Raw genomic sequence first — 27,004 nt, 5'->3', positions numbered from 1 at the left:
CATCTTTGGAATACTCTCCTTTCCTACTCATCATTTCCCATTTCAGCAGCTGTGGAGTATTCATTTCAGTAGAGAATTTGCAGTGGGAGTGTGCTTAGTGAAGCCTTTATATCTATGTACCTAAAATACCAAAATATGTTTGCATGATATTTTATTTAATAAATATTTTATTTAACAAATATTCTCACCTGTTTCCTGACAACATACTGTCATCTTCATAATATTCTTCTCCACTGTAATACTCCTGCTCTCCCAAATAATGATCATCATTGCAATAGTCTTGCACTTCGTGTTCTTCCCGGCGAATGGTAGGTCGGCGCCCATCACCAGTGTCAGATCTGGAAGCAGCCACCAAATAGGAACTTTTTTTCTATTTATATCAATTAAATATTTATTTTATACACAGTTCTTTTAATGTACTTCAAAGAAGAAAAGGAAAAGACAAGCATTAACGACTCTCCAGTTCAGGATGTGGTGTTACAGCAGTGCAGTTCAGAACATGAACGATGTATCTGGTTCTTAAAGGTGGCCTTCCTTTATTTCCTTGTGGTACAATAGAAAAACAATAAAAGGATGCTCAGTGAAATCAAATACATTCAAGACATTTTTACATGAGATACATTGTCATTTGGAAAAACACAGCCTCTCTCCAGTGCCTGAAGTTTGCCAAATGGCTCAAATATTAAGTTCTCGCTGAGGTATTCAAAAAATCTGAAACAGGTATGCAAATCTAGACATTAAAACCACCACTGAGCATCCATTTACCAATGCACTTCAATTAAAACAGTAGATCTTATATTTTAAAAAGTGCCTTAGAAAATATTCAGACAGAAGACCAGGAAAGATTTTGGGTTCCCTATAAAAGGAACTGTACACATTAACATTTATAAAAGCTAACACCAGTGGTTTTTCCAGTCTTGGTAAGTCAATTTTTAACAAGGGCTACAATCAGGTGTGATCTTTAGCCTGTTGAAAACTGCCTGGGCTTTCAAAAGACCTTGAATAATTTTGAACTTTACCAAAAGTTTGTCCTTTTAGAACAGGCAGTAAAAAAAAATTACTTTAAAATTGTCACTTAAGTTACTGAGCATATGCATTGTTATACAGTTAATTTAGACAAGAAAGGAAAGGAAAGGAAAGGAAAGGAAAGGAAAGGAAAGGAAAGGAAAGGAAAGGAAAGGAAAGGAAAGGAAAGGAAAGGAAAGGAAAGGAAAGGAAAGGAAAGGAAAGGAAAGGAAAGGAAAGGAAAGGAAAGGAAAGGAAAGGAAAGGAAAGGAAAGGAAAGGAAAGGAAAGGAAAGGAAAGGAAAGGAAAGGAAAGGAAAGGAAAGGAAAGGAAAGGAAAGGAAAGGAAAGGAAAGGAAAGGAAAGGAAAGGAAAGGAAAGGAAAGGAAAGGAAAGGAAAGGAAAGGAAAGGAAAGGAAAGGAAAGGAAAGGAAAGGAAAGGAAAGGAAAGGAAAGGAAAGGAAAGGAAAGGAAAGGAAAGGAAAGGAAAGGAAAGGAAAGGAAAGGAAAGGAAAGGAAAGGAAAGGAAAGGAAAGGAAAGGAAAGGAAAGGAAAGGAAAGGAAAGGAAAGGAAAGGAAAGGAAAGGAAAGGAAAGGAAAGGAAAGGAAAGGAAAGGAAAGGAAGAGAAAAATTCCCTACCCTCTTCAATTATGTCAGAACAATATCAACTCACCTAATATATGTTTCATAGTAGCGTGTTCTATCCAGGTAGGCCACAAAAATGAGAAAAATATTTTAAGAACAAGTCATTTAGAGAAATTCTTTGGTGATTACTGCGCTGTAACAAATGATTTCACTTTAAAGAAAACTGCTACTTTCAAACCCCAGTAAAGCTTTATGCATTTCCTACTCATCAGAGCTAGATTTTAAATACATGGGTAGGCAACAGAAATGAAGATTCAAATTCATTTCACTTAGCTTAAGTTTACTATAGTGTATTCATAAATTTATTTAAAAACAAAGACATATTTAAGTTTACCTCCTACTGCTTGGCCTTCTACGCTTCTCGTGGTCAGTCCTGGAGTGTGAACGGTAACCGTTCTCAGATCTGTGCTCACGATTTCCAAAACTTGTGTGTTTTCCATGGACTTTGGACACGTTGGCATTATTGAGATTGGCATTTGTTGAGTTTGGAACATGCTTCCCTACAGAGCTGTGGTTGTGATGATTGTGGTACACTGAGTTTCCTGCCTGATGATACATGTTTTTCTCAGTATCACTTGCAGAGGGAATTGAAGGCCGCTGGACATGTAAGGGACGGTGTGTGGTGTTGATTTGCTGAAATGAATCTCGTCTGTCACTGCTAATGTGGTTTATGTGGTTGCCAAAGAGGGCACCATTCCTCTGTTTTAGGGGAAGAGAAAGAAAAAAGTTATATCAGATACCTTAACAGAACATACTTTTGACAGTGACAACTTACTTTTCTCTCCTACATGCATAGAAAAGTAGCAATACAAGTAACTTGTGATTTTTCTTTCTAATTTTATGATGCTTCAGATGGGATCTCCTGAAGTGACAGAGATGTGATTGTGGTGATGACAATATTGTATTTCAGAGTCAAATCAACAGTATGCTGTGATCATTATTCTTTTCCACACAAGTAAAAGTGACATATCCAGCTTTCTCCACATTTTATTACACAGGAGAAACCTAGATTCCCCTATTTGAACATGCACCAGCTTCCTCAGAAAGAGATGTGTTTGCTTAATTTTTGGGAAGGCCTTGGTGGAGTTTGTCCTGCTCTCCCAGGGCAGGGGTTGGAGCAGGCTCACAGGATGGAGTGTCATGCAACAGCTTGCAAGCAAATCCCAGGTAGGGAACATTCAGCTCCAGTGCTTCCATTCTTTCTTCTCGCAGAGGTACAAGAAAGAGTTTCTGTTTATCAGCCCTGGGAGTGTGATGGATGGTGAAAGAGAGGATGAGGTGCTAAGTTATGACTATGACATGCAGCTCTCTTGGACACCTGACCCAGGCTAGGGAGCCTCCCTGTCTAGCCAGGTGTGGGTCCTGGATGACAGCAGTCTGAGTTGCAGCTCAATCTAGAGAAGACAGGAGGTAATGATGGTTGGCAGAGAAATGCATCTACTGATGGCAGCTGAGGCACTGTCTCCAGTGCCACATCCTCCTTTTGGCAAAGGACAGTAGCAAGCTATGGGGCTTCTGCTGTAATTCCTGCAGAAGCATGATTTTACATCTACTTCTTCTGAAATGCTTGGGAAAAACTAAGTTTTCTTGCTGGCTGACAAATGGTCTGCAGACTGCTTCTGATTATAAAATTTACATGTTCACAATTTAGGACTAAATAGCATAAAGAGGACACCTAATATTTTTTCGGATTGATTCTTATTGCTATCCCTCATGGGATTAGAAATGGCATTTTATTTAGCTGACCTCTGTGTAACCCCATGCATTCATTTTAAAATATGCAGCTCTGTGTCTGTTGTGGTTTGCTTGCATAGACTTTCGTTCTCTTCTTCCTATCTACCACTGCAAAGGTTAAAACCAGTTTCAACCTTGTCACTATCAAAATTTGAGATGGCAAAGTTCAAACCTTTTGACAGGATTTGCTTAAGAAAAAATAAGAATTAATGAGAAAGAATTAGGGGCAGGAGAAGCACCCTGCAGGAACTGCTTCCTTAATTTATGAAGAAATGCAAGTGTTCTGATACTACCATTTTTATAGCTTTACATGTAAAATATACTTATTTATAAAGTATTTCTATTTTCTGATTTGATGGGGTTTAAAAGTATTACTATGTTATTTCATATTCAAGGACAAGGTCATTATTTACTCTCATATTATACAAAAAACAATTCACATGGTTGTGTTCTGACATTACTTTATAAACATCTTCCTCCTCCTCTGGATTGTTTTCCTCTGGTTCATCATCTTGCAAGTCACAGGATATAGCTCGGCGTATTTCTGGGCCAATATCATGAAGTGTCCTTAGTCCTGCCTAAATCAATGACAACACCATAATACATTAGGAATGCAAATTCTTTTTTGCTCTTTAATTACTGGTGTTAAAATTATTTTAAAGGACAATTAACAGTTTTTGTATCCTGACATCCACAGAGGATGTATTCTGCTGTAAGCTCCTTTACTGTTATTAATAAAAAGTTTATATATTCCAGTACCACCCTGGTAGTACTGAGGTGGTCATGTCTTTCTTATCACAGTGTAGATACTGACTAAAACACCACTGATGTTTATGGACCCCTATAGAAGAAAAAATAATCTTATTAAAAAGTGTAAGTAAGCAAGAACTATAATAAAATGCATTTCAATGAGATGTATATTTAATGTTCAAAACATGTTTGCAGCCTGTGTCAACAAAGGAAACACAAGGAGATCTTTGCTATAGCAACAGCAATTTTAGCAGAGCTCAGATGGAAAAGAAAGCAGTGAAATAATTCCAGCTCATCTGCACTGCACTGTGATTTGCAGATATTTGGTTTAAAGCTTTAGTTTAGGACAGAAAACAGTCGAGTTACAGCAGCAGAGACTCAGTGTTCATATTCGTCACAAGTTTGCTACCACAAGCAACATTTAGGAAAATGGATAATGCTGACACTGTCCAGGGCAGACCTGCACATCAGGGAGGAAAGAGACGTCGTACCCCGCACCAAGAGCTCAGTGCTTTGTTCAGGCCGTACTTCAAAAAGGAGACATTCTTCCTGATTTAACTCTGCCTGTTACGATCCAAAGCACGAATCGCAATGTCGTTGTTCCCAGCAACTTCTTTTATCTCCTCAGGTTCAGAAAAATCCAAGATGTGTGTTTAACCCTTTACTACCACTACACACACACTACTAAAAATCCTGCACAGCACTTGGCTCAATTTTTGATTATGATCTAAAAACCTGATTTATTCTTTTTCAGCGTTTTTGAAGGAGATGTGAGGGCTGTCCCAGCACAACACTGACATTGCATGTTACTTGCCCTGGGGTAGCACAAGGATGTGTAGAGAATGTTGTGTGTTTCAGAGCTTCAGAAAGAGCTGAGAGACCCTGGAGGACCCCAAACATGGCTTGGTGTCACTCATGCTGTTTCCTCACACACTCCAGGAGCACACTCAGAACTGCTGCTTGGCAGGGAAAAAAAAATGGCATTTATGCAGTGTGGGCAATCAGAACCTGGAAAGGGATGAACCAAAAAGCTTTGAACCTTAACAGTGTAGATTTACTACAAGCTCCACTTCAGGTTTCACTCACTCCCATATTTCCCTTCCTGAAAAAGGTGTCTGACTAATCACATTATCTACATCTATTTGGCAATTCAATTTTCTTCCTCAGGAATGAACTTTGAGAGTTATGCTGTAATTGAACAAGGCCCTAAAAATCATTTACTAGTGAGTTAATATACAATACTCATTTCATGAATACATTGTGCTTTCTCCCACTTCTTATGCTAATGCATTGTCAAAACCTCAGCAAGGTTGCTAATGTCATCATTTTGCAAGGTGCTAAAGGAAAGTGAAATTAACACTTTAAGGTACAGCTGTTCAAGTGGAAGACCAGAGGCTTCTATTGATTTAGCAGAGACAAATGCAGTATTTATTTACTAGAGGATTGCTATTATATTTTGGTTATTTGACCATTAGCTAGAAGATCCACTTGCATTTCACACTCACTAACTGCTGACTTTAGAGCAAAGAGAACTAAAAAGCACAAAAAATCTCAACTGGCACGTTAAAATATACATAAAGTAAATACACATAAAAGTAAACTGAGCTTAGTACGAACAAAATACAATTTGAAAACTGCTAAAATAAGGAAATTAGCATCCAGAAAAATACCTGAATGGACCTACACTACAGCACTGAACACATAACAATAAGATATACATAATAAGAGACACAGCAAAGTCTTGATTGTCCAAAGTTATTCATGCTCAAGGAGCCCATCTCTCAACTCTGGCTGAGTGAGCTGCTCTACAACTGCACAAAAGCTCTGAGTTTTCAGCTAGCTGCCTTCGAGCTGAGCCCTTCTATGAACACAGCACTTTTAGAGAGCAGACCAGACAAAATTTAACTCTGACAAAATCTATTAACTCATACTCCTGTCTGCCAGATTGTGACAGAGCCCCACAAATATATGCCTGGAAGCTGAGAAAAGCCACGCGCTTGACAGCAACACACTGAATAGTAATTTAATTTTGATTCCATTTCCAACTGACTTCTGGCTTACTTCTTGCTGAATTACCCCCTCCTTTACTCCAGAGAAAGCCAGGCAGCCTTTATCATCTCATCTCTCTCCAATAATACTCATTCCCAAGTAACAGACCTCTTGCATTTACACAGTCTTTACCCAGTCAGCAGTGAAAGAAAGAAACCTGGATCACCATATGCAAAGGTATATGTTTATTACACTAAACCCAGCAGATCTATTCACTCACAGCCAGTACTGAAGCTCTCAAGCAAGACCAGTCTACAGAACTGAAATATTCCTCAGTTTATTTGCTCTAATGAATGACCTACAACAATTTTGCGAACTCTCTCCTTAAAATGACTACTCCCAGTTACTGTCTCATTTTACCTGGTGCAATCCAACAGAATTCTAAGTAATCTAAGAAACATCTTTATGATGTGGAGCACCATACAATGACACAAATGCTCATGCTGAGCTCTTACATGTTAGTCTAGCCAGCAAGAACCCTGGTGACAATCTAACACACAAGAGAGGAATGGGAGCATGCCATGTCCTCCATTTGTGAGGTTCTAAAAACTGCTACATTTAAATCAGAGATAAAAACAAAAGCTGAGCAGAAGGGGCTTTTCAAAAGAGAGAGCCTGGATAGTCAATTGTCTACCCTTGCCAGAGGTGTGCTTGTTTATTTTTCACTAGAACTGCTAAAGTTCTTAGAAGGTGGTTATTGCCCTAGATAGAACTTCATAAGATTTTATTACATACAGAGATTCAAGATGTGGTACATTCCTGAAGCATCATATTATAATGACTTTTTTTTAAAAATCAAATTTGAGTGTTATGGAGGGATTACTTCCTCAAAGTCCTTGAGCATGGCTCTAACTCTGTTCTACAGATTTCACTAGAAGTTTGCAAAAGAAGTTATTTCTTGTTCAGACACATGGCTTATCCAAAATCTAATTTTTCATTCCTTCCTTGCTTCATCTTTTTTCCTTGTAGGTGAGAGAAAGATGAGAAGTATCAGTCCAAAGGTTACTCAGCAAAGCAGTGACACATAGAGTGCTGAACAACATAATTACATGAGAAACCCAAGCATGTCTTTAATTAGGCTTTCGCATAAATGCCCAGAACGACTGCAGATGAACATGGTAATTCTGTGCAGCTGTGCTCTGGAGGCACAACAGCACCTGCAATGTTTTCTGGATGTCACAAGGCACTGATAAACCAGTGCTGGGTCCTAAACAGTATCTCAAGAGACAGTGACTGATGCCCCTGTCTCTGACACACCACTGAGATGATACAGATGTGTTTTCAAAAGCAGAAATAACAGAAATGTAGGAGTTCCTCATCCTCAGTGAGAAAAGATATCGTATGACAAATAACTACACCTAGACAGGTTATTTACAGATATGCCTTAAGAGGCTTGAAAGCCATCTCACACCAAAACATCAAAACATTTGGAAGTTAAACATGTAAACATTTTGAAAAGACTGCTTTTCACAATTGCTAAATAGATTTTAAATCAACTTCCCACACCTACAGTATGCATAAAAGAGTAACACCTTTTTAAATACATGCCTTATATTGAGATATTTGTGTATAATGCAAGACTCCAGTCATGACTTTCAGGGAAAAAAACTCAAATGCTTATAAATACTGGAACTGGAACAAAAGATCATTCTCCCTGTACTAAATTCAGTCCACAACCCTTTTAAGGTATGGTCCAACCTGCATATACATGCAGTTTAAGCTTAGTTTAAGTGCAAGCACACTACCCTTATTTAAATAATATCATTGTCACCTACACTATTTCCAGTGGTCCCTCTTTTGAAGTGTCCTAGCGTGGTACCAGGAACTGGAAGACACTGGCAAGCTTTGCTTCACAGACTTTAGAACAATGATGTATATTTATGTATACTGCTATATATACTCACTAGAACTGGAAAAAAAAACCCACAAACATTAATTCTAAATGCTTAGGTTTTCAGAGCTTCACAGTCCTGGAAACCTGGAATGACTCTAAAAAGTTCCTGTAAAACATTAGATTTATAGGTAAAGAACATGTTTTTACTATCTGCTTATTTTAGAGCAAAGAAAATTACAAAGATAAAAAACCTCAGAGCTACACTGACACTTAAAAATAAACTGAGGTTAATATGAATAGAATACAATGACAGAACTACTTTAAAAAGGAAATAAGCATGCAGAAAAATAGCTGAATGACCTACACTATAGCAGTGGACATAAGAGACATAGTAGTCAAGTCTTGATGGCCCAGAGTTCTCCATCCTGGCAGAGCCGGCTCCCAGCGCTGAGCGCTGCAGCTGCACAAAAGCTCTGAGCTCTCGGCCAGCCCAGGCTGCCAGAGCTGAGCCTTTCAGGGAGCACCACATGAACATGGGAGCACAATTAAATGGAACTTGAGCAACAAATTAACCCCTCAGCTGACACCTACCACAGGGTTTGGCTTTTTCTTTTTTCTATCACCGTTTACTGCAGGTTAATAGCAGTTGTAACATTTGTAGAGACAAAAAGCATAATTAGTTTAATCTGAAACGTGTTTCCAAAATCAGGCTCAGGTCAATAAATCAGTGCTTTTAGGTACCTGAGATGTGAAAGAAAATATCCTTTATTTGTGTGTATTAACAAAGAGGGCTACACATAAATAAATATGAAATATAGATGTGATACATATATAACACATCTATATACAGATGTTACAATAAGTGTTTTCCATAGGAAAAATAGTGTAGAATTAGTTCATTCCATCTCTGTGCTCGATGAAAGTAATTAAAATTGTTCATGCTTCATTTAACATGTATTTTACTAGCAATGTGACCACTGTTTGGTTCAATACAAGTTTCCATCATTACACAAAGACATCCCTTTCTGACCCAGAAAACATTTGTGGTCACTGTATAAGTATCAGTCAATAGCACAATAAAGGCAATGGAAACCCTTTTTGCTGGTGACCTCAGGGCATGGGTAACACCACAAAAATGGCATAAACAGCTGACTCAAACTGGTCACCCATCACTTCAGAGCCTCTTGTTCTCTGGCCTTCATAAGGGTGTGCAGAATTCCCCTGCAGAAAACGGGACACTCTTGTGACACAGTTCACAAGTTTTGGGTTCACATAACCAAACAAAACTCAGCCAAAGGATGCAAGTCGCAGTTTCATGTGTTAAAATCCCTAAGTCTTAATGACATAAGACCCCTATTCTGTATATTCTAGTGTTCATTCACCCTGGTACTAAATGCTCTGTGTGTCTCTCTGAAGATAACATCTTCTAAGAACAGTATTTTTACACATGCTCCTTGCTCATTCTGCCTTCCTGAGTGCACGGACTGGATCTTTAGCTAAGTAATGTGGCTTTCAAGGGAAGATTTATTCCCACACCTGGTGAAACAGAACTTAAAACAACTACTGTAGGCCATCAGAAAGCCTGACTGGACTTTCTGAGCTCAGAGAATTTTACTCCGTGTTATGCAATTCTCTTCAGCTAACTAAAAGCAGTGTGGATGGTTCCCTGTCTCATCCGACACTCATTCTGGAAGTGCTTTTCTTCTGAAAAACATTACTTTTTATGACTTTGAACTCTAGTTGTAATATTGTGGAGATTTTGTTTTGCAGTTCTAAAAACCTTTTTCTCTTTCATGTAAAAGTTCTTGAATCATTCCGCATCACTTTTCTGCCTGTGTTCATATAAGTCATTCTATCAGAGACAGCAGCATAAGAAGTACATGTTTTTAAATGTTTTAGCTAAAAGCAAGGCATCCAATTTAATATCCTAGATTACAGCTAAAGGACTAGATTAAAAAAAAGTGTAATTCCCTTGGAAAAACAGGACCTTAGGCCATTTGACAGTTAGAGGGTTTCCCTTCAGTATCTTCAAAAGTACTGAATGAATTTATTGTAAAAAAACCCAGCCTCCTGAGCATGAGGAATAAAAGAGGGCAAAGAAATTATCTATGTTTTAAAAAAGGCTGTTTCAGGGAACAGGGAAAATGGCAACACCCATTAATGTTTTGCCCAACAGTTGTCCTTTGAATTAAAACACAATGGATTCTGCCACCAGGAGCCTTCTGTCTCACAGGGGCTGTTTACTCTCTGAGGGCAGGAAAGTGTGACATGGCCAGCTGTGAGAATCAGCAGGATTATAAAACGTTAACTCACCTCTTGCTTCACTCAAAGGTTAGGAAGGGACTGTAAATAGCTGAAGAGAATAGCAGGCTGTTTTCTTCCTCTCTTGCAAGAGATAGGAGATAAGGAAAGCCAGGCTAGATAATGCAGAAACTTCAGGGATTATTAGATCCTTCAGAATCATGTTCTTCACTAATTAACTAGTTCATTCACCCCCAGAGAAAGTCACAGGTATCAGCAAAAGTACAAGAGCATTTATGGCTCGTATGGCTTTTGACACAAATTGGAACAGGTGACATTGAATTTTTTTTTTTTTGTATCTGCTGGTTTGCTTAAGGATTTTGCAGCATGATCTCCAGCTCTGTTTTAAAGCTGTATCCTCAAATAAGTAATTATTCTAACAAGCCCAGCATTAGGACTTTGAATTTGACATGCTGCAGCTTCCAGTTTAAAATTATATTATTCATTTATATGCCTGACTGGGCTTTTTTTTTCCTAACCACAGGTTTCAGGTCTCTTTGAAACAGTATTTCCATTTTTATTTGGTCAATCAAGTTGAGTTCCTACTGATTTGTTAGAAAGACAAAAGCAGAAAAGAGGAAGATGGGAAAAAAGAAAGCAATAATCTTCCCATCTACTGGCCTTGGTCATTTTAATACCATTGTTTTAATCAGAAAAAAAAGCTCCATGCCTCAAATCCCATAGGTCTTTGCAGATTTCTAGTAGAGATTCATGGTCATTTTTTTAATTGAAAAATATTTGCCTAATGAGAGAGGAAGAGCTGAGTCTTTCCAGGTCCATCTTGCCCTCAGTCATTGAACAGGAAGCAGAGTCTGATGATAAACAAGAGAGCACACTCACATTTGACAGCTCAGTGGTTCTCTCTACATTGTTATGTGTGCAATTGCAAAAACACAAGTGGAAACCTGCAATACTGAGGCTCAAAACCAACTTTGACTTCATTATGCAAATGCTTCTGCAATAAAGTCTGAAAAGTCCTGCCTAAAAATCCAACATCTTTCACTGCCCTCTCAACTGTTTCCAGCCTTTTTATCAGTTCCATTACCAATAATTTTCTCTTCTTTTGTGTATGCAAATACAGTTCATATGGCCCTGGCAAGGCATGTGGGCACAAACACACAGCAAGGACTGTGGTGAATCTTCCCCTGCATCTCTTACACTTGTGGTGATTTGGAGCACAATGGCAGTCAGAGCTGCCAGCAGAGACTTTCTTAGGAAATGGGAATGAAACAAATAACTCACTTAACACAGCAAAGATCATTTTGCTAAACTGAAGTACAAACCAACAGGGTTTTAACAAACACCATCTGAATCAAGTTAACACAGTTCTCCTCTTTTAGAAAGGGATTTTCAAAGCATAGTCCTAAATTTTGGCATCAGAATAAAAAACTATCAGAGACAAATATATTTTTAGTTTGTAGCAAACTGTTAATCATTAACTGAAATTCACAAAGTCCCAATCCAATAAAAATGGTGCAGTGTACAATGTCTGGAATTATTTGAGAACAGCTTTCCATTTGCTTGTTTCAAAGTTCATTCTACATAGGTACCAGTGGAAAGAAGTTGTCAGAATTTGTTTTTTAGATCACATGTACTCTATAGACTGCTTGCTGCAGGCCTGTTGAGTGATAGAATCTCAGAATTGTCCTGGTTTCAATTAGATAACTTCTTTTAAGAGATAGACAGAAGTGTGTGACATTAATGCAGTATGTTAATACTTTCTATGAAAGAAATTAATGGATGCAAAATTCAGAATTTGCAAATAATAAAAAAAAATAGCAAGATATTTCACCATATCATAAGTGGAAAAGAAAAAGAAAAATGAGAGTTAAGAAAAATGATACTGTATAAAACCCTATTTACTATGAGGTAATGCACAGTAGGAAGTTCCCTGAGAATTAGCTTGTAGCATTTCAGGTACACAAGAAATCAAAGAGTTAAAGCAAAACAAAGAACATAAATGATAGCTCAGAGCTTTATTTATCCAATATGCAATCAGCAACTTTAGACTGTGATTTACCTGCTAGACTTGCTGAGAAATTTCGTAACTATTGCTACTGTTTGAGTAATCCATAGAGAATAAGTTTTTGCACTTACCTGGTTATAGACAGAATAGCAGGATTAGCTTTTATTTTTCTGATGAATAAGGGCCAAAAGTGTCCCAGCTAAATAAAATCCTGGCAGCACTGCACAATCATCAGTATTCATCTACCTGCTATTTCAAGTAAGCTCACAAAATGGTTAGTTAAAAACATAAAAAAATCACCTGCAGAGCAATCGTGGTATTCTTCGCAGGATATTTCCCCACCAGTCCTTGTTCTTTGCGTTTCTTGAATTTCCTAAAGTAGTCCTGTATCAGGAAGGTGGCATAGAACTTCCCCACGGTTACCTCATCATCTAAATGAACAGACCAGACAGATCTCTCCCAAGTCAGCACATTTATCAATAGCCTGTACACTCACATCTGATTTCGGGGGAAATGTGATGGGTGCAACAGGTACTATGCTTCCAACAATGGAGCCGGTAAGGGGCTCAAAAGCAATGTTTCAGCAAGCAGGTTTGGTTCAGTCAGTGAACTCATCCTAATAAAAAAGAATATACAATACTTTACCAAGACTCGTGCACTTCTCAGTAAGTTTCTACCAAAACCATGGAAATGTTTGTATATACATAGAAGCTGAAGTACTGCCTTCAGTCATTTGGAGTAAATAGATTAAATAAAAGCTGCAACATCTCACATGCACTGATGTTCATAAGAGTGACTCTGCCTTTTTTGGTCACTGCTGAACCAAATTTGCTTGTCAGTATATGTATTGTGTCAGTTCTGTAATGCTGAAAGGGATAAAAATAATTTCCATCAGTGAATTTTGTACAATTCAAACAACAGGAAAACAGCCAGGGCAGTAAAATGTAGCATTTTTACAGAGTCACTGTTGTGAACAAAATCCAAATTTGAAAGTTTCCAAAGGCAGATGCCTTGTGAGGACACCAAAATCACCTGGTTCATAGCAGGTTAAGAATGAATGGGCCTGCTCACGAGTCCATTGAATCATTCAACTGGGCAAGTTTGATCTCTCAGTGGCTAATGCTTGCCAGAAAACTAGAATAGCTTTCTATTCAAAAACATTGCTTTTGTTGTCACACACTTTTTTTCCCTAGAGTTATCTGACATGAAGTTCCGCTTCCCTTCCTGCTGTACTGTTCAATCTCCCCATGTTTTTCAGTATCCAGATATAGATTTTTGCAACAGGATTTCTGTTTCCTGCAGCACATAAAGAGGGGCTGGTGTGGTTTAGGCATCAGCTGTTATTCTGTCCAGTCATGACTTGATTGAGCATGAAAATCTAACAAGCCCAGCACATTTTAACACACCTCTTTTAGAAACTATGGGGGTTTTAAAAACATTTGATTAAATAGAGTGTTCATGTATCTTAATAATAGTAAGTGCAAATGTATCTCACTAAGGATATTATTTGTAACACTATTTTTACCTGTAATGGCTGGTTTTTGTAATTTAAATTGACTTTCTTCTTTTAGTGACCCTCATCAAAGAGGGTGGGGAATCCATTCCATGGACAATACTTTTTAAATCCATTTTTACCTCACTGAAAATTTATCTCAAAATGAAATCTCTACCATGCAAAATCAGCTCCTCTCATGATAATGTCTGAAATGGGCTGTATGCATGTGAGAAAGTACAACAGGCTTTAACTACAGTGAAAATGCACCCAGAATGTCTTCTCTCAGCAGTTTGTCTTTAAATATATCAAAACAAAAATAGTTATAACAATTACTTCAAAAGATACTGGTTGGGAGACCAATCTGTTGCAGGAATTATCTTAGCATATTAAAGAGCCTGCTCTGCCAAACTCTGACAACCCCTCAAGAGTCAGAGTTCCCAGTTCCTGCTAGGAAAGGAGGGACTAGCAGGAAATATCAGAAACACCTCACAAGAAAAGCTCACCAGTCTATGGATTCCATCTCAGCAATAAAAAGCTTTTTCATTGACTCCATGAGTCTCATTAATAAACTTTTTGTGAACATTTGCTTTGATGTTCACCTGTAATCTTCCTTTGCAGCTCTTCAGGAGACTAATGGTGCATCGTATTAGGATGAGACCCCTTACACAGCATGTAATGAAAACTTGCCTTCCCTAGTTTAGACAAATCCACTGATCTGCAGCATAGCTCTGGTCTAACTCCCCAGATAAGCCTTTCCCCATCCTTCATACTATTTCATTCCAAGTACTTGAACAGAACTTTTAAGGAAGTGAGTTAGCAAATGGCTCCCAGAGAGGACAAGCACACAGAAGTGACAGACTGGATATAACAAACACTGCTGTGGGTGGCACTCGGCATGCCTCACGTCAGGCTACGACACTGCACCGCCACTGGCTGTGCCTGAGATGACAACACCTGTGCAACACCAGGATGCAGAAATGAAGGGCCCTTCCTGATCACTCCGGACATGCACCAATTGTTCAGAAGCACATCAGACAAATGCACTGCCAGTTTGCTGGGCTGTGCGTGCCAAAGGCTGCCTGTGTCCCCACGGTGCTTGGCATGTCCCAGGCACAGCCAGGCGTACTGCAGACACGAGCACACAGGAACTGCTGCCTGGCCAAGGGGAGCCATCCTTGACTCTCTTTTCTGAGTCACACACATAGAGCCAGATACAGACAGCTACAGGAAGGCAGCTGAGCATGACTGACCACAGAGCAGACAAACCACTAATTACAATTAGTGACGACAATAGCAATCATTTCAAAAGGAAACTCTTGGAAGAGGCAAAAGGTACTAGGCAGGATTAAATGGATTTGCAGGTGGAGACTGGGAAGTTTAGAGAATACAGGTGAGTCCTTAGTGAGGTTTATGTATTTCTCTTACTCACTAGTCTCATTCATTCATCAGACATTTGACTGACATTCTACGTTTTTGCAAAGCAGTTTCACCTTTCTGTACTGAAAATGTGTTGCTATTAACAGTCTCACTGAGTTAAAATAAGAAGTTATTTAATCAGTACCAAGAATTAATTGTTTATCTTTAGTGCATCTATTTATAATCCAAGGGGGAAACAACACACCTGCTATACGGATTATTTTCATTCTGCTCTGCAAATAAGAGCTCTGGAGACACAGCTATGACACAAAAAGGACCCAGTAATATCAGCACAAGTAATACTGGAGCAAATTACTATAAACTGCACCTCTCAATAATTTTAAGTGCAAGTGATTTTAACATATTGAATTTGAATGTTTTGTTGATTTATATTGAAGAGAGTTTTCCATCTCTTGGGAAATTGTTATTATCAGCTGTCACTGGTGTTAATTCAGAGAAAATTTTCCATTGAACATTAAACGTCAAAACTAATTTCTACTGTACACTAAGCTATTTTACACTCCTATGGCATATGAATGTAAAATAGTTGTATTCCTCTTTTTTTCTAGATGGTTTACAATATTTTCAATTTTCAGGTAAATCATAACAAGGTCTACAGAGGAACAAAGTAAACTGGAATTGAAAACTCATAAATGTGCAGGAATTCCCAACACATTGCCATTTATACTGGGTTGCCAAAGCCATCCTATTTCCTATCAATTGAGCACATCCAGGTTTTCAGCCTTCCAGCTACACTGAAGAGCTACATTTGCAGAATAAACATTTAGCAATGAATTTTAGTATAGCTGAAAATAAATACACAGCTTATACTCAGCAATGAAATGAAGCTGAAGTTAAGAGTGAATCACTAGGTGAGATTAGTTCTAGGAATGTAATCTGTACAGGTTCTTTGTCAGATTGATTTAGGCAGGCAGAGCTCGCTATTCTGAAGCATGCGTCTCTATTTCAATAAAAATGTAGGGGAATAAAGTTGGCAAGAGGCAACACTAATTCCATGCCACCACCCTAAAACAGAATTGCTTCAGAATATTCGGAAAGACTCATAGTTGAAAGGAACAGAGGCTGCAGAAAAAGCTCAAGCACATAGTTACAACAATAACAAAGCGATTCATCTATGCCATGCAAGCACTTAGGTGTAAGGCTAAAAACAAGAGAGTAGAACACAAAAGTTGTTTTAAATGTGCAGTATCAGTTCCCCTTTGGAGAGTCAATTTAGCCAGATTTTTGGCTTCATCCCCACTACCATCCAGCAGCCACCCCACCAACAGGCTGGCTCCACCAGCCACAGAGCTGCTGCTGCTGCCCCTGGGTGACACCAAGAGTAGTGCAGGCAGTGCTCCTCCTCCTGGCTCTGAGCATCCCCTTCCAGGGCCATCCCCTTCCAGGGCCATCCCCTTCCAGGGCCAGGAGCTGGAGTCTGAGCAGCCCTGGGAGATGCCATAAGCTGTGAAGGTACAAAAAATTTGAAGAAATACCAGGGGATTATAATGGATCTGAGGATTGGATGTCTGGGTAAATATACCCTGGGCATGAGTGACAGTGACACAGATCCTGCACCTTTAAAACTTGAAAAAGCAAGTAAAAAACAGTCATCTAAACCTACACTACAGCGTATTAATAAAAATGTATATATTGAAAAAGGCTAAATATATATATATATCAGAATATATATATTTACAAAGAGAGATATTGACATATCATTTTATGGCACATAAGAACATTTAATAAAGGTGCCTTGTAGTTCTCACAAGTGTTTGGTGTCATTAGAATTCAAATATCTCTTTAAGTGGGCCACATTCATATCTCAGTCTTATTGGCATAAATCTGAACCACTTCCATCATCTGTGCAATGGTTCTGGTTTAAACTAGTGTAACTGAGATAATTTAGCTTCTTGCTTTATTAATTTAGCAAAAAAAAATTTAAGCTGGCAATTAACTCTTTTTCCTCCCAGAAGTATTCAACATACACAAGCAAATAAGCTATAATGTAGCATAGTACAAAACATGGTGTTTTGCTCAATGCATTGAAATCAAGCTAGTTTATTTTGCTGAATGATTTGAAATCAAGACTATATTTAGGTCAAATAAGGTTTTGTTTTTTTTTCAAGCAAGAAAATAAGCATAACATTTTCCTTTCTCTCTCATTTTGATGTAAGTTTTACTTATCACTCCTCTATGTATTGTCTATTGCAATAGGATATAATTGTCTCAATATTTATTTTGCTATTTTTTGTTGTCCTTAAATCACATTATAATTGCAAAATTTAGCAGTTTTATTCCTTTGGTTCCTGACACTCTGGATAGACCAACATGCACAGAGAGCTGCACATGGCAGAGTTTATCAGACTGACCGCCAGCAGGAGGGACAACTTGGTCAAGTAACTTCATGCTTGTTTTCTTCCATATTTTCTTTATGACTGCTCTAAGCTCTTCATTGGCTTGCTCCAGGTTACCTGTGGCAAGGAATGGCAAAACAGAGGATGTTAATTATGGTTATCAGCTGCAGTGAATGATCCTTTGGATAATAATTAGCTATATACAATTAAAGACTGTGATAGAGATCCTTTGGGTCAAGCCCATGCTATGTGATGTAGCAGACAATGCCACAACTAAGGAGAAAAAATGGCATAAGACAGCAAATTCCTGGTGCTTTCAAATCCAGCTCTGGAGCATTGCAGAGGTCAAAGGTGACTTCCAGACCTTGGCCTCACTCTGTCATTCCTTCTGCTTAAATTGTCCAGAAAGTGATGACTTTTTCTTTACGAGCCACTTCTTCCTTGAAGCAAAGCTGAGCCTTTATTTACTTAATCACAGTAATTTCTCAGTTGTACAGGCTTGAAAGTTCAAACAACTGAGTACTCAGCAGTATTTCACCTCTTGCACTGCTCACACAGCAATGCCTGAGGGGCCTTAATCTCAGTTTGTTAGTGCCAGCAGAACCCAGAACCGAAAGCAGAAAAAGATGGCAAAAAATTTTGAAAAAAGTGTAAACGTCGAAAGATCTTTGAAACATCCCACTATCTTTAAAAACCTTTCCCTCTTTAATGTAAATCTACAGAGAGAGAATAGAGGGAAATTTATTCTGCCCAGTTAGAACTGGCCTCAACCAGACTGGGAATGTTGATTTCAAGTGTGGGATCCAAGGCACTGAGCTAAAAGGCAGTGAGGAAAGAGCACCTTCCTCGGGCAGGAAGGGAAATGCATTCATTTCTTGCAGTAGAACTCCTGCTATGCCAGTGCTGCACATTTCTATCTGATCAGAAAAAAACACAATAATTTCTGAGGCATCTTGGGCTCTGGCCTCACTATCCCCTTCCTTTTGTTTTCTAGCAAATCATTCCTAGCAACAGTGAATACAATCCATGACCCAAAAGCAAATCAGATCCAGTGAGACCAAGACAGCCCTACTCATGTCCAGCAAAAGTAATAAATTGTAACTTTTCCTCACTGTGCTTTCTGCCAAGGGCAGTGAAGGCTTTACAGTGAAGAACCTTACCTTCTGTTTTTATCTTTAGAGCAGTTCTAACCAAAGCAAATAAAGTAGCATTGAACATGACGGTCCCATCGCTGTTTAGTGGCATATTCATGGCTACTAACCTCTGAAAATGAGAAAAGGAAAACAAATGTTGATGTTACTTTCTTTGAAAAAAATAACTCCTGTAATGTTAATTTTTGAAAAGCTGATGTATTCAAAGAATAGTATTACTGAGAGGAATATAAATTATGTAAGTTCTTCAAAACAAAGTTGAGTTTTCCATCCTACCTGTGTATATGATGTACAGTAATTAAGAACAGCATTGCTTCTTTTTTATTTTAATGACATATATGCTTATAAACAAGTTAAAACTTGTTAAAATTACAGCTTAAACTTGTTAAAACTACAGAAGATTTATTGAGCTATTTAATGAACTAACTTTCAAACACTGAAACCCAGTTTTTGACTGAGTCCCACTGTGCCAGTACTAAGGACAAAAGCAGTTATTTGCGGGCATGCTGTCCAGCTGCAGTGGTGTCCCAGGCACACCAAGGGTTCCTCGTGCTCCATAAAGAACCAGAGCACCAGGTCTGAATTGTCTCAGCCCTTTCATTCCTCAGGTAACTCCTCAGTGATGTTGTGAAACACCTCAGTGATGTTGTGAAACTACTCTGAACTGCTGTGAAAGGGGCTTTTCTCTTTGGGTCAGTCCATCTTTGCACCAGAGTTCTCCTTCTAGAGCAGCATTGCTGTGACCCTGACTGCTAAAAAGATACAATTTCATCAAAATCTTTTCCTAATGTCTGACTTGGATTTTCTTCTATTCTAGTTTAAAAGCATTACTAAATGAATAATTGATGTTAGCATACAGAGAGAGGTTTGCTTTATGTATGCCTTGTGACATTGAATTCCAGCCCAGAGGTTTACATGTCAACTTTACCTATTCATAAAACAGATATACAAGTATAACAGTACTTTGTATCAACCCTTCAATTAACAGGTTTGATCTTATTCCCAATGAAATTGCTAAAATCTCAATATCCATAACTCTGAAGCCATCAAATAATGTAACAATCATTCAGCTTCTTTGTATTGCTTTTCAACTTTTACATTAAAATGACATTAATCCTCATCAAAATTACACATTTTGCCTGAAAGATTCTGTACTATTTTAAATTCCCATTAATTTTCTGTCTTCTCACTTGCTGCTACAAATTGTTACACACTGTTATTCACTCCAGCTTGGTTTATCATCTTGCAGTCAGACAAAATCAGCTGAAACCCACCTTGCAGGCCACTCGGTGAGGGCACAACTTGCCAAAACCAAGCGGTGGCTGAATCCGTCTCAGCAACGTCACCACATCGAGGTGCTTTATCCTTCCCCTAGAACCACACACATCAGTGAACAAACATCCACTCCCAAAAGATACACCCTGTTCTGCTTGTTTTTACCAAATAAATAATATCAGAGAAATGATCTAACTTACTTTGCTTCAGGGTCATATTCTGACCATATTCTTTTGAATTCATCCAAATGATGGGGGCCCAGAATAGACCAGTCACGTGTCAAATAATCAAAATTATCCATAATGACAGCCACAAATAAGTTTATAATCTAAAAAAAAAAAAGTAATTAAGAACAATCTTCCTTGATTATTTTGACTTTTTATCAATTCAATATGTAGTAGCTTTAGAACTCAAGTAAGTCAATAGTTTTTGGCAAATATCACTGAAAATATTTGCATTTAACTAAATGGAAGTCTATCAAATAATGACATAACAAGAACATGGTATTTTAAAGTACTCAATTTTTCTTACATAGGCTACAACACAGTTTTGTTTCCCTTCCTCAATTTACCAGATCCTACTACCTCAAGCTGAAGAATGGACCCAATACACACATTATGACACAGTGTGTATCTCAGGAATAGGATTCAATTTCATGACAATACATTTTGTTAACACTGAAAGCATTACAGAGCAACAGAACATATGTTTACATCAGTTCACAGAATTTTGTCGGACCACTCTCCTTTTGCAAGGAAACAATTACTGTGAATAGAACAAATCAATCAGCTTATACCAGACACCTGCAATGAGGAAAAACATAATTCAATGATTATTTCACAGCAAATAATCCATTTCTGCCACAGATTAGGGTGAAAGGTTATTGCTCACTTCTCATGTGCCACACTTGAGGACACTTGTAGTGATACAAATCCAAATTCTGCTAAGTTTAAACAAAACAAACAGCATTACTGCTCAGTCATGGGAATTGCAGCTCCATTATTAATGAATATTTAATGGTACCATTGAGAAATGCATGAAATAACAGCTAAGACTGGAAAGACTGAAAAGACTGCTAGCTCAGCTTTCAAACGTGCAGCCAACCACCCTTCACACGTATGCAGTCAGAAGAAAGCCTCACACATGGGAATTTAGAATCACAGAATAGTTTGAGTTGGAAAGGACCTCTAAAGGTCATCTACACCAATTCCCTGCAATAAGCAAGCACATCTTCAGCTGGATCAGGCTGCTCAGGGCTCTGTCCAACCTAACTTTGGATATTCCCAGGGATGGGGGTCATCTACCACTCCTCTGGGCAACCTGTGCCAGTGTTTCACCACTCTCACTGTAAACATTGGTAGAAAATATAGGATTTAAGACTCTGTATGGAAAAACATAACCTTGCCAAAATATTTTGGATATGGGATTGTCAATCATTTTCTAAACACTCAACTCTTCATTCAGAAGAAAGCCAAAATGTCAAAACTCATTGCCGTTAATAAGCACAAGCTAAACTCACCAAAAATGCACAGAGCATGTAAAAACTGATAAAATAAATGATGGCAAAATTGCTTCCACATGTGTATTCTTCCCCAGGATTATAATCAGATTCTGGATCACAGCGCTTTCCAGGCAAACACGCCAGCATGATTTCCTGCCAGGCTTCTCCAGTTGCACACCTTCATAACACCACAAAGATAAATTCAGCAATATTTGATCAAGATGGATTAAAAATGTATTCATTTGTTACATTCTGTACACATTGTGTACCAGCACAAATGTGAAGAGAACTATGAACATTTCAGAGCAGGAACTAATTAAAGAAAAGTGGAGAGCAAGTTTTAGAACTGACAAGCATAATCTGACATTGCAGACACATTTTATAAGGTAGAGTAATGCACTAAGGTTTGCATGTAAAAACTGTAACCCCAAGCTGTGATTTACAAGTTAAACACTTATTGCAGTGGTGTTACTGTGCACAAAAGTAGTGTTGTGTATGAAAATCTGTCATAAAATTTCAAAGTACATATTTGTAAAAGATGAACTTTCCTCTGTGGTTGAAGAAATGCCTGTCTCTAACTTCTGCTATTGCTTTTTTCTTTCACAGTTGCATAAAGCCTGTGTACAGTTCCACAATTTCAAATTTTTAAAAGACAATTACATAACTATGACATCATTAGCTGTGTTCATTACCTGGTGCCAAAGGTATCAAGTGACTTAGATCTCAGTGGGTGATGCCTTTGGTGCCAGATAAGGAATCTCCTGCCAGTTTTTCCAGCCAGGTGAGTAACAATGCACAGGAGCTGAATTACAGAATCTCAGGCCAGACACAGCTCAAGGTTGTCACCTTTGGAGGCATCCCTGTCCCATGTCATTCTCTCCTTGCTCCAGGACATTTTGAAGCACTCCTGGCAAATATTTGCTTTCTTCTTAAAATCCTCCAGAGATGGAAATCCCATAATCCCCCCCTCCACCATGAAGATTTAGCTGCCTTCACCATCAAGAAGCTTTTCCTACAGCTCAACTGGTATTTCCTTTCTGCAAGTGACACCCCCTTCAGTAAATGTAAAGAAAAATTTGTTTCTTTATGTTTACAATAACTTTTCATTTCTTCAAATTATCACACAAGTTGCACTTCTAAGGATACCAGTAAGGGCAGAGTCTTTTGCAGCTCTCCCAATGCTCAGAGAGATTGATGTCTGGGCTGTAGGTTTGGGCTCTGCCCGAATTCCCAAAGGAGGAGTTTCACAGGAGCTGTAAGGAGTTTAGTTCTCTATCACCTCCTTAGAACCCTCTGTGCCAAAGGGCACTCAGCACACAGCCACAAACAGGAGATGCTTGTTGAGCTCAATTGATTCTCCCTTGTAAACGTATTTTGCACATTTTTCATAGATAGTGAAATGGGATGCACTGAGTGAGAGGTAAGGTTTGCTCACCTGAAGAGAAGAAGCACAGCTTGGGGGAAAGTCTGAAAGTTGTTGTTTCTGTTTATTTGATTGTTGTCCCTCATGGCCACTTTTCCAAATACCTACAATAAACCAGAATTTTGACTCTCATTCCAGTGACCTGTGCTGTTAGAGGCTGTAGGCCTTGAAATCTAAACTTCCTTCAGGGTGCATGAAATATCACAAAAACACTTTCATTACACTTTAGATTTTTCATGATAGTCACATAAGTGCAGTAAATATATCAGATATACAAGGAAAGGAAAAAAGGCAGCACACCAAATTTTTCTCTTCTGTCTTTTTGAATTTCCTGATCAAGGAAATCAGAGCCAAATAAAGATTTTCCCATTACTCTGAAAGCTCTGCCTTATACATAGCACCACAACCAAAGGAAAGTTTCAATAAGCAACTTAAGAAACAAGTCTCAGACAGATCTGTACTGTTGCTTAGTGCCAAAAAAATCTCTAATTACCTGCATTCCAATGACAGCATAGATGAAGAACAGCATGGCTATCAGAAGGGCAACGTAAGGCAGAGCCTAGAAGGGACAGGTGCATTGTCTTTTAATAATCTCACGCCATCATTTCTATTTCAATTTGCGAAAGTAATTTCTCTGTTCAACACAGACTTTTCCAAGGTTTTTCTTCTTATGCAAGAGCTTAAAATGTTATTACCTGTCATTCTTAATACTTTGCTGCATGCAATGTATACCAGCTTCATTGTATTTTAAATTACTTCTGCCAGCAATCCAGAGGGAAGGATCATCTTTAGTGTTTTTAATTTTACTTTCATTACTGATTCTAACACAAAGACACTTCATTCTGTACAGTCACAGAGTTTCATTAGCTTCACATTCATCAGTTTTCAGGAGCAATGATTCAAGTATCTATTTCACTTATTAAACTGGTTTTATGTAAAATATGTGTTAAATTCTTCTTTTCTAGTCACCTAATAAAAACGTGTGGAAGCATGAGATCTATGTATGTCAAACGTCTCCCATCTCTTTTAAATATGCCAAATATTTTTTCCAGAAGTACCATAGAAACCTCACAGTAACAGCTAATATAAAATGACAAAGAATGACCCTCAGACTCCCAGAAGTAATTGGTAAAATTAATTTTGGCATTAGTATGCAAATATATTGAAATATGTCATTATTGAGAACACTAAAGCAAAAAAGTATTTTTGCATTCTACAGGGTATTGCTCCATAAAATTTGGTGCATAAATGGTTGCAATTATAAAGCAAATAAATAACTGTGCTTACCTGAAATGACTTGATAAATGTCCAGAGTAATGTTCTGATTCCTTCTCCTCTGCTCAGCAGCTTCACCAACCTCATCACACGGAAGAGACGGAAAAAAGTGATGGAGATCCGAGCACTGTCCTCAGAGTTCTGAAGAGCATCAGGAGAAGTCAAACCAAATACAAACTCAAACATGCAACACTTCCAGAAAAACAACATAAAATGCAAAGGTGGAAGAGGTAAGATTTGGAAATGTATCTCAAGAGCCTGTTCACCTTGATAACCATGATATGAAAGGAAAAATTACATGCTGAAAACACAGGACCTGTAGAAATGCTTCACACACCACATGCATTTCCAAGTTTTCTGGTTTGTTAATAGGATCATATTGGGTTTGTTTGTAATAGACTCCAATAGAACACTGACAATGAATGCAAACCACTGCATAACACCTTTGCAGTCAGACAGGAATGAAAAATACAGAAAAACTTGGTGGGAAAAGACATGGTAAAAAGAATAAACTCAAGTATAGGTAAAACCACTGGGGTCACTTTACTGATCTTACCCCAGACTCATCAGTTGTGACTGTTTCAGTTGGCTTTGGCTTTAAGAAATTAAGAACATTAAATATTAAAATCAAATAAAAGATTAAAAAGTTAGCTTAACCATAAGCAAAATTAAGAACATTTTAAATTTCTAAATGAAAATTAACATCTTTCAACTCAATATATGTCCTGAACAAAACATTAATTCCCTTATTAAACCATCCTCTTATCTGTTAATGCTGGTTAACTAATGCTAAAACACTGTTGGCTGACTCATAATAAAAACTGCTGGTATAAAACATGTTTAAAAGATTCAGTGGAAAGTAAATACAAAATAAAAGATCCATTCCTATGTAGACCAAAAAATGTAAGCCATCAATTTCCACGGGTTGTATGAAATCATAGCAGGAAGCCCACCTAAATCTCAAGAACAAAGCTTTGGGGCCAAACTGGCCTTTCAAGGTCCTTTTCTGCCCTGCTCTTTTTGAAGATTAATTACTGCATCACTGGAATCTAAAGAGAGTCGAGTAATTGTGTTTGATATCACTCCAGGAGCTGCCTTGCAGCAAAGTGAATTCCCGTGGAGTGGCTCAGTGATGAGCTCTGGGTCTTGCAGTGCCCAAGGAGGACAGAGGGACACACAAACGTTCTTAGCCCCATGCCCTGGAGGCTGAGCTCTTGAACTCTCTCCCCACACCTGAGCTGAGGGAACAGGATCAGGCATGGACAAAGGCACCAGGATTTCATTGATCCTTTTGGAACAGATCTGTGCAGCCCTCAGGTGCTACAGGGAGCAGAGAGGCTCACACGACTTCTTGTTCACAGAGCCAAACTCTGTATGCTGTGAGGAACATCTCACTTTTCTCCTTTTATTCTCTCTGTTTGATTTTGAAGAAACTTTCCTGAGAGCCTAAATGGTCACACACTTTGCAGAGCAGGCAGCAAAGCTTAAAGGACCAATGTTCTCTGCTTGCTTGTGCAATGACAAACTCACAGCAGCTGCTTCCATAATTGGAGTGTCTTTAAAAACATTTATAGCACTAGAAAAAAAAGGGATTCTGGAGGTTAGATCCCAGTGATGAATCTTACCCTCTTGCCTAAATTATCCTCCTTTTATAGAGGCACCTTTCAACAATTCCTATCACTCAGAGCAGCAATGAACACAATGCCACCCCAGAGCTGCTCCCAGCACGCTGTCGATGCACCAGCCACACTCAGTGCCACACTTCACCTACTCAAATCTCACAGACTGCTGGTACTCAAGATAAAACTTGAGGAGAAGGAAGGAAAAAGAAAGGAGCTGATTCTGTTGAAAATATATTATACAAGCCTATTATGGTAAAGAAAAGCAACAAGAGGTTGCAACAAGAGGTACTTTTAAAAAATCAGATCATTATTAAAATACCAATTGTGTTCTCTACTACTTTTTTCAAAACATATTTAATATAAAGGAATCAAGAGGGGAAAATGAGGTAAAAATAATGGTTTGCTCAACTATCTGCAAGTTACATATGGATGCATTACTGCCCTATTGATAGGATATCAATATATTCTGAAACAAAGAGGTTTTTTTCCTGTATAAGGGATTATTACTAAATTTATGCATTAAATTAACCAAAACCAAAATCTCCTTATTAAACTTCAGCAAGCAGAGTATTTGTAAAACTGGCTGTAGCATCTAAACTGTCTAAGAACTTATATAAAATAGATGGAAAATCTGCTGCTAAGGGAAGACAGCTGCTTCATGAGAAATTCTCTGTATATTTCAGCAATTTGAAATAAAATCATCAAAATATAATTAAGAAAATATTCATTATCACAAACACCACAAATGTCAAAATATCACAGATCATGGAAGCAATCTTGCAAAGCTGCCTACCTAAATCAATCCCAAACCTGCACCAGTGCACACAGACCCACATTGCTACTGACTTTTTAGCACAGAAAAAAATCCTTTAAATCTGAAGCTTTAAAGAAAAAAGATTTAATTACACCTTCTGCAGATGAAGCCTGAAATGTCATATTAATCTCTGGTGACTGACTCAGGTTGAGCTTGATACTCTCTTAAATAGTGAGCAAATGACTTAATTTGCTTTGGTATTTTGTATGATCAAAAACTGAACATAGTATTTGACAGATAGAGATCAGATTAAATTAAAGTATCATCACAAATTGACATTAAAATAAATGAAATAAAATTTCAAATTGCCCAATTTGGCATTTGGGAATTTTCCCCACTGCGTTTTATGGGAGCAGGATGGGGCCCCCAATAAGTTAGCATCAGTATTAGG

The 27,004-nt window shown here is 38.1% G+C and overlaps 1 protein-coding gene across 12 annotated transcripts in view; it reads right to left on the bottom strand.

The window, feature by feature from the left end:
• Positions 1-27,004, bottom strand: part of CACNA1D (calcium voltage-gated channel subunit alpha1 D) — a 171,437-nt gene that overhangs the window by 8,441 nt on the left and 135,992 nt on the right. For 7 of the 12 annotated variants that reach the window (XM_068201775.1, XM_068201780.1, XM_068201770.1 and 4 more), the window contains 14 exons: positions 24,734-24,772; positions 24,190-24,318; positions 23,396-23,461; positions 22,915-23,006; positions 21,498-21,657; positions 20,179-20,306; positions 19,978-20,074; positions 18,713-18,815; positions 17,568-17,669; positions 12,585-12,715; positions 3,846-3,962; positions 1,985-2,349; positions 1,679-1,705; positions 189-338 (listed from right to left, as the gene is read on the bottom strand). In XM_068201775.1, coding sequence (XP_068057876.1) covers positions 189-338; positions 1,679-1,705; positions 1,985-2,349; positions 3,846-3,962; positions 12,585-12,715; positions 17,568-17,669; positions 18,713-18,815; positions 19,978-20,074; positions 20,179-20,306; positions 21,498-21,657; positions 22,915-23,006; positions 23,396-23,461; positions 24,190-24,318; positions 24,734-24,772 — 1,706 coding nt within the window. The remainder of the gene's footprint in view (positions 1-188; positions 339-1,678; positions 1,706-1,984; positions 2,350-3,845; positions 3,963-12,584; positions 12,716-17,567; positions 17,670-18,712; positions 18,816-19,977; positions 20,075-20,178; positions 20,307-21,497; positions 21,658-22,914; positions 23,007-23,395; positions 23,462-24,189; positions 24,319-24,733; positions 24,773-27,004) is intronic. The other 5 variants (XM_068201773.1, XM_068201777.1, XM_068201771.1 and 2 more) reach the window with 4 other exon arrangements.

Source organism: Anomalospiza imberbis, chromosome 11 (genome assembly GCF_031753505.1).
Source record: "Anomalospiza imberbis isolate Cuckoo-Finch-1a 21T00152 chromosome 11, ASM3175350v1, whole genome shotgun sequence".
NCBI lineage: Eukaryota > Metazoa > Chordata > Aves > Passeriformes > Viduidae > Anomalospiza > Anomalospiza imberbis.
The sequence above is the reverse complement of the archived record's forward strand: the minus strand, read 5'-3'. Positions and strand labels throughout refer to the sequence as shown.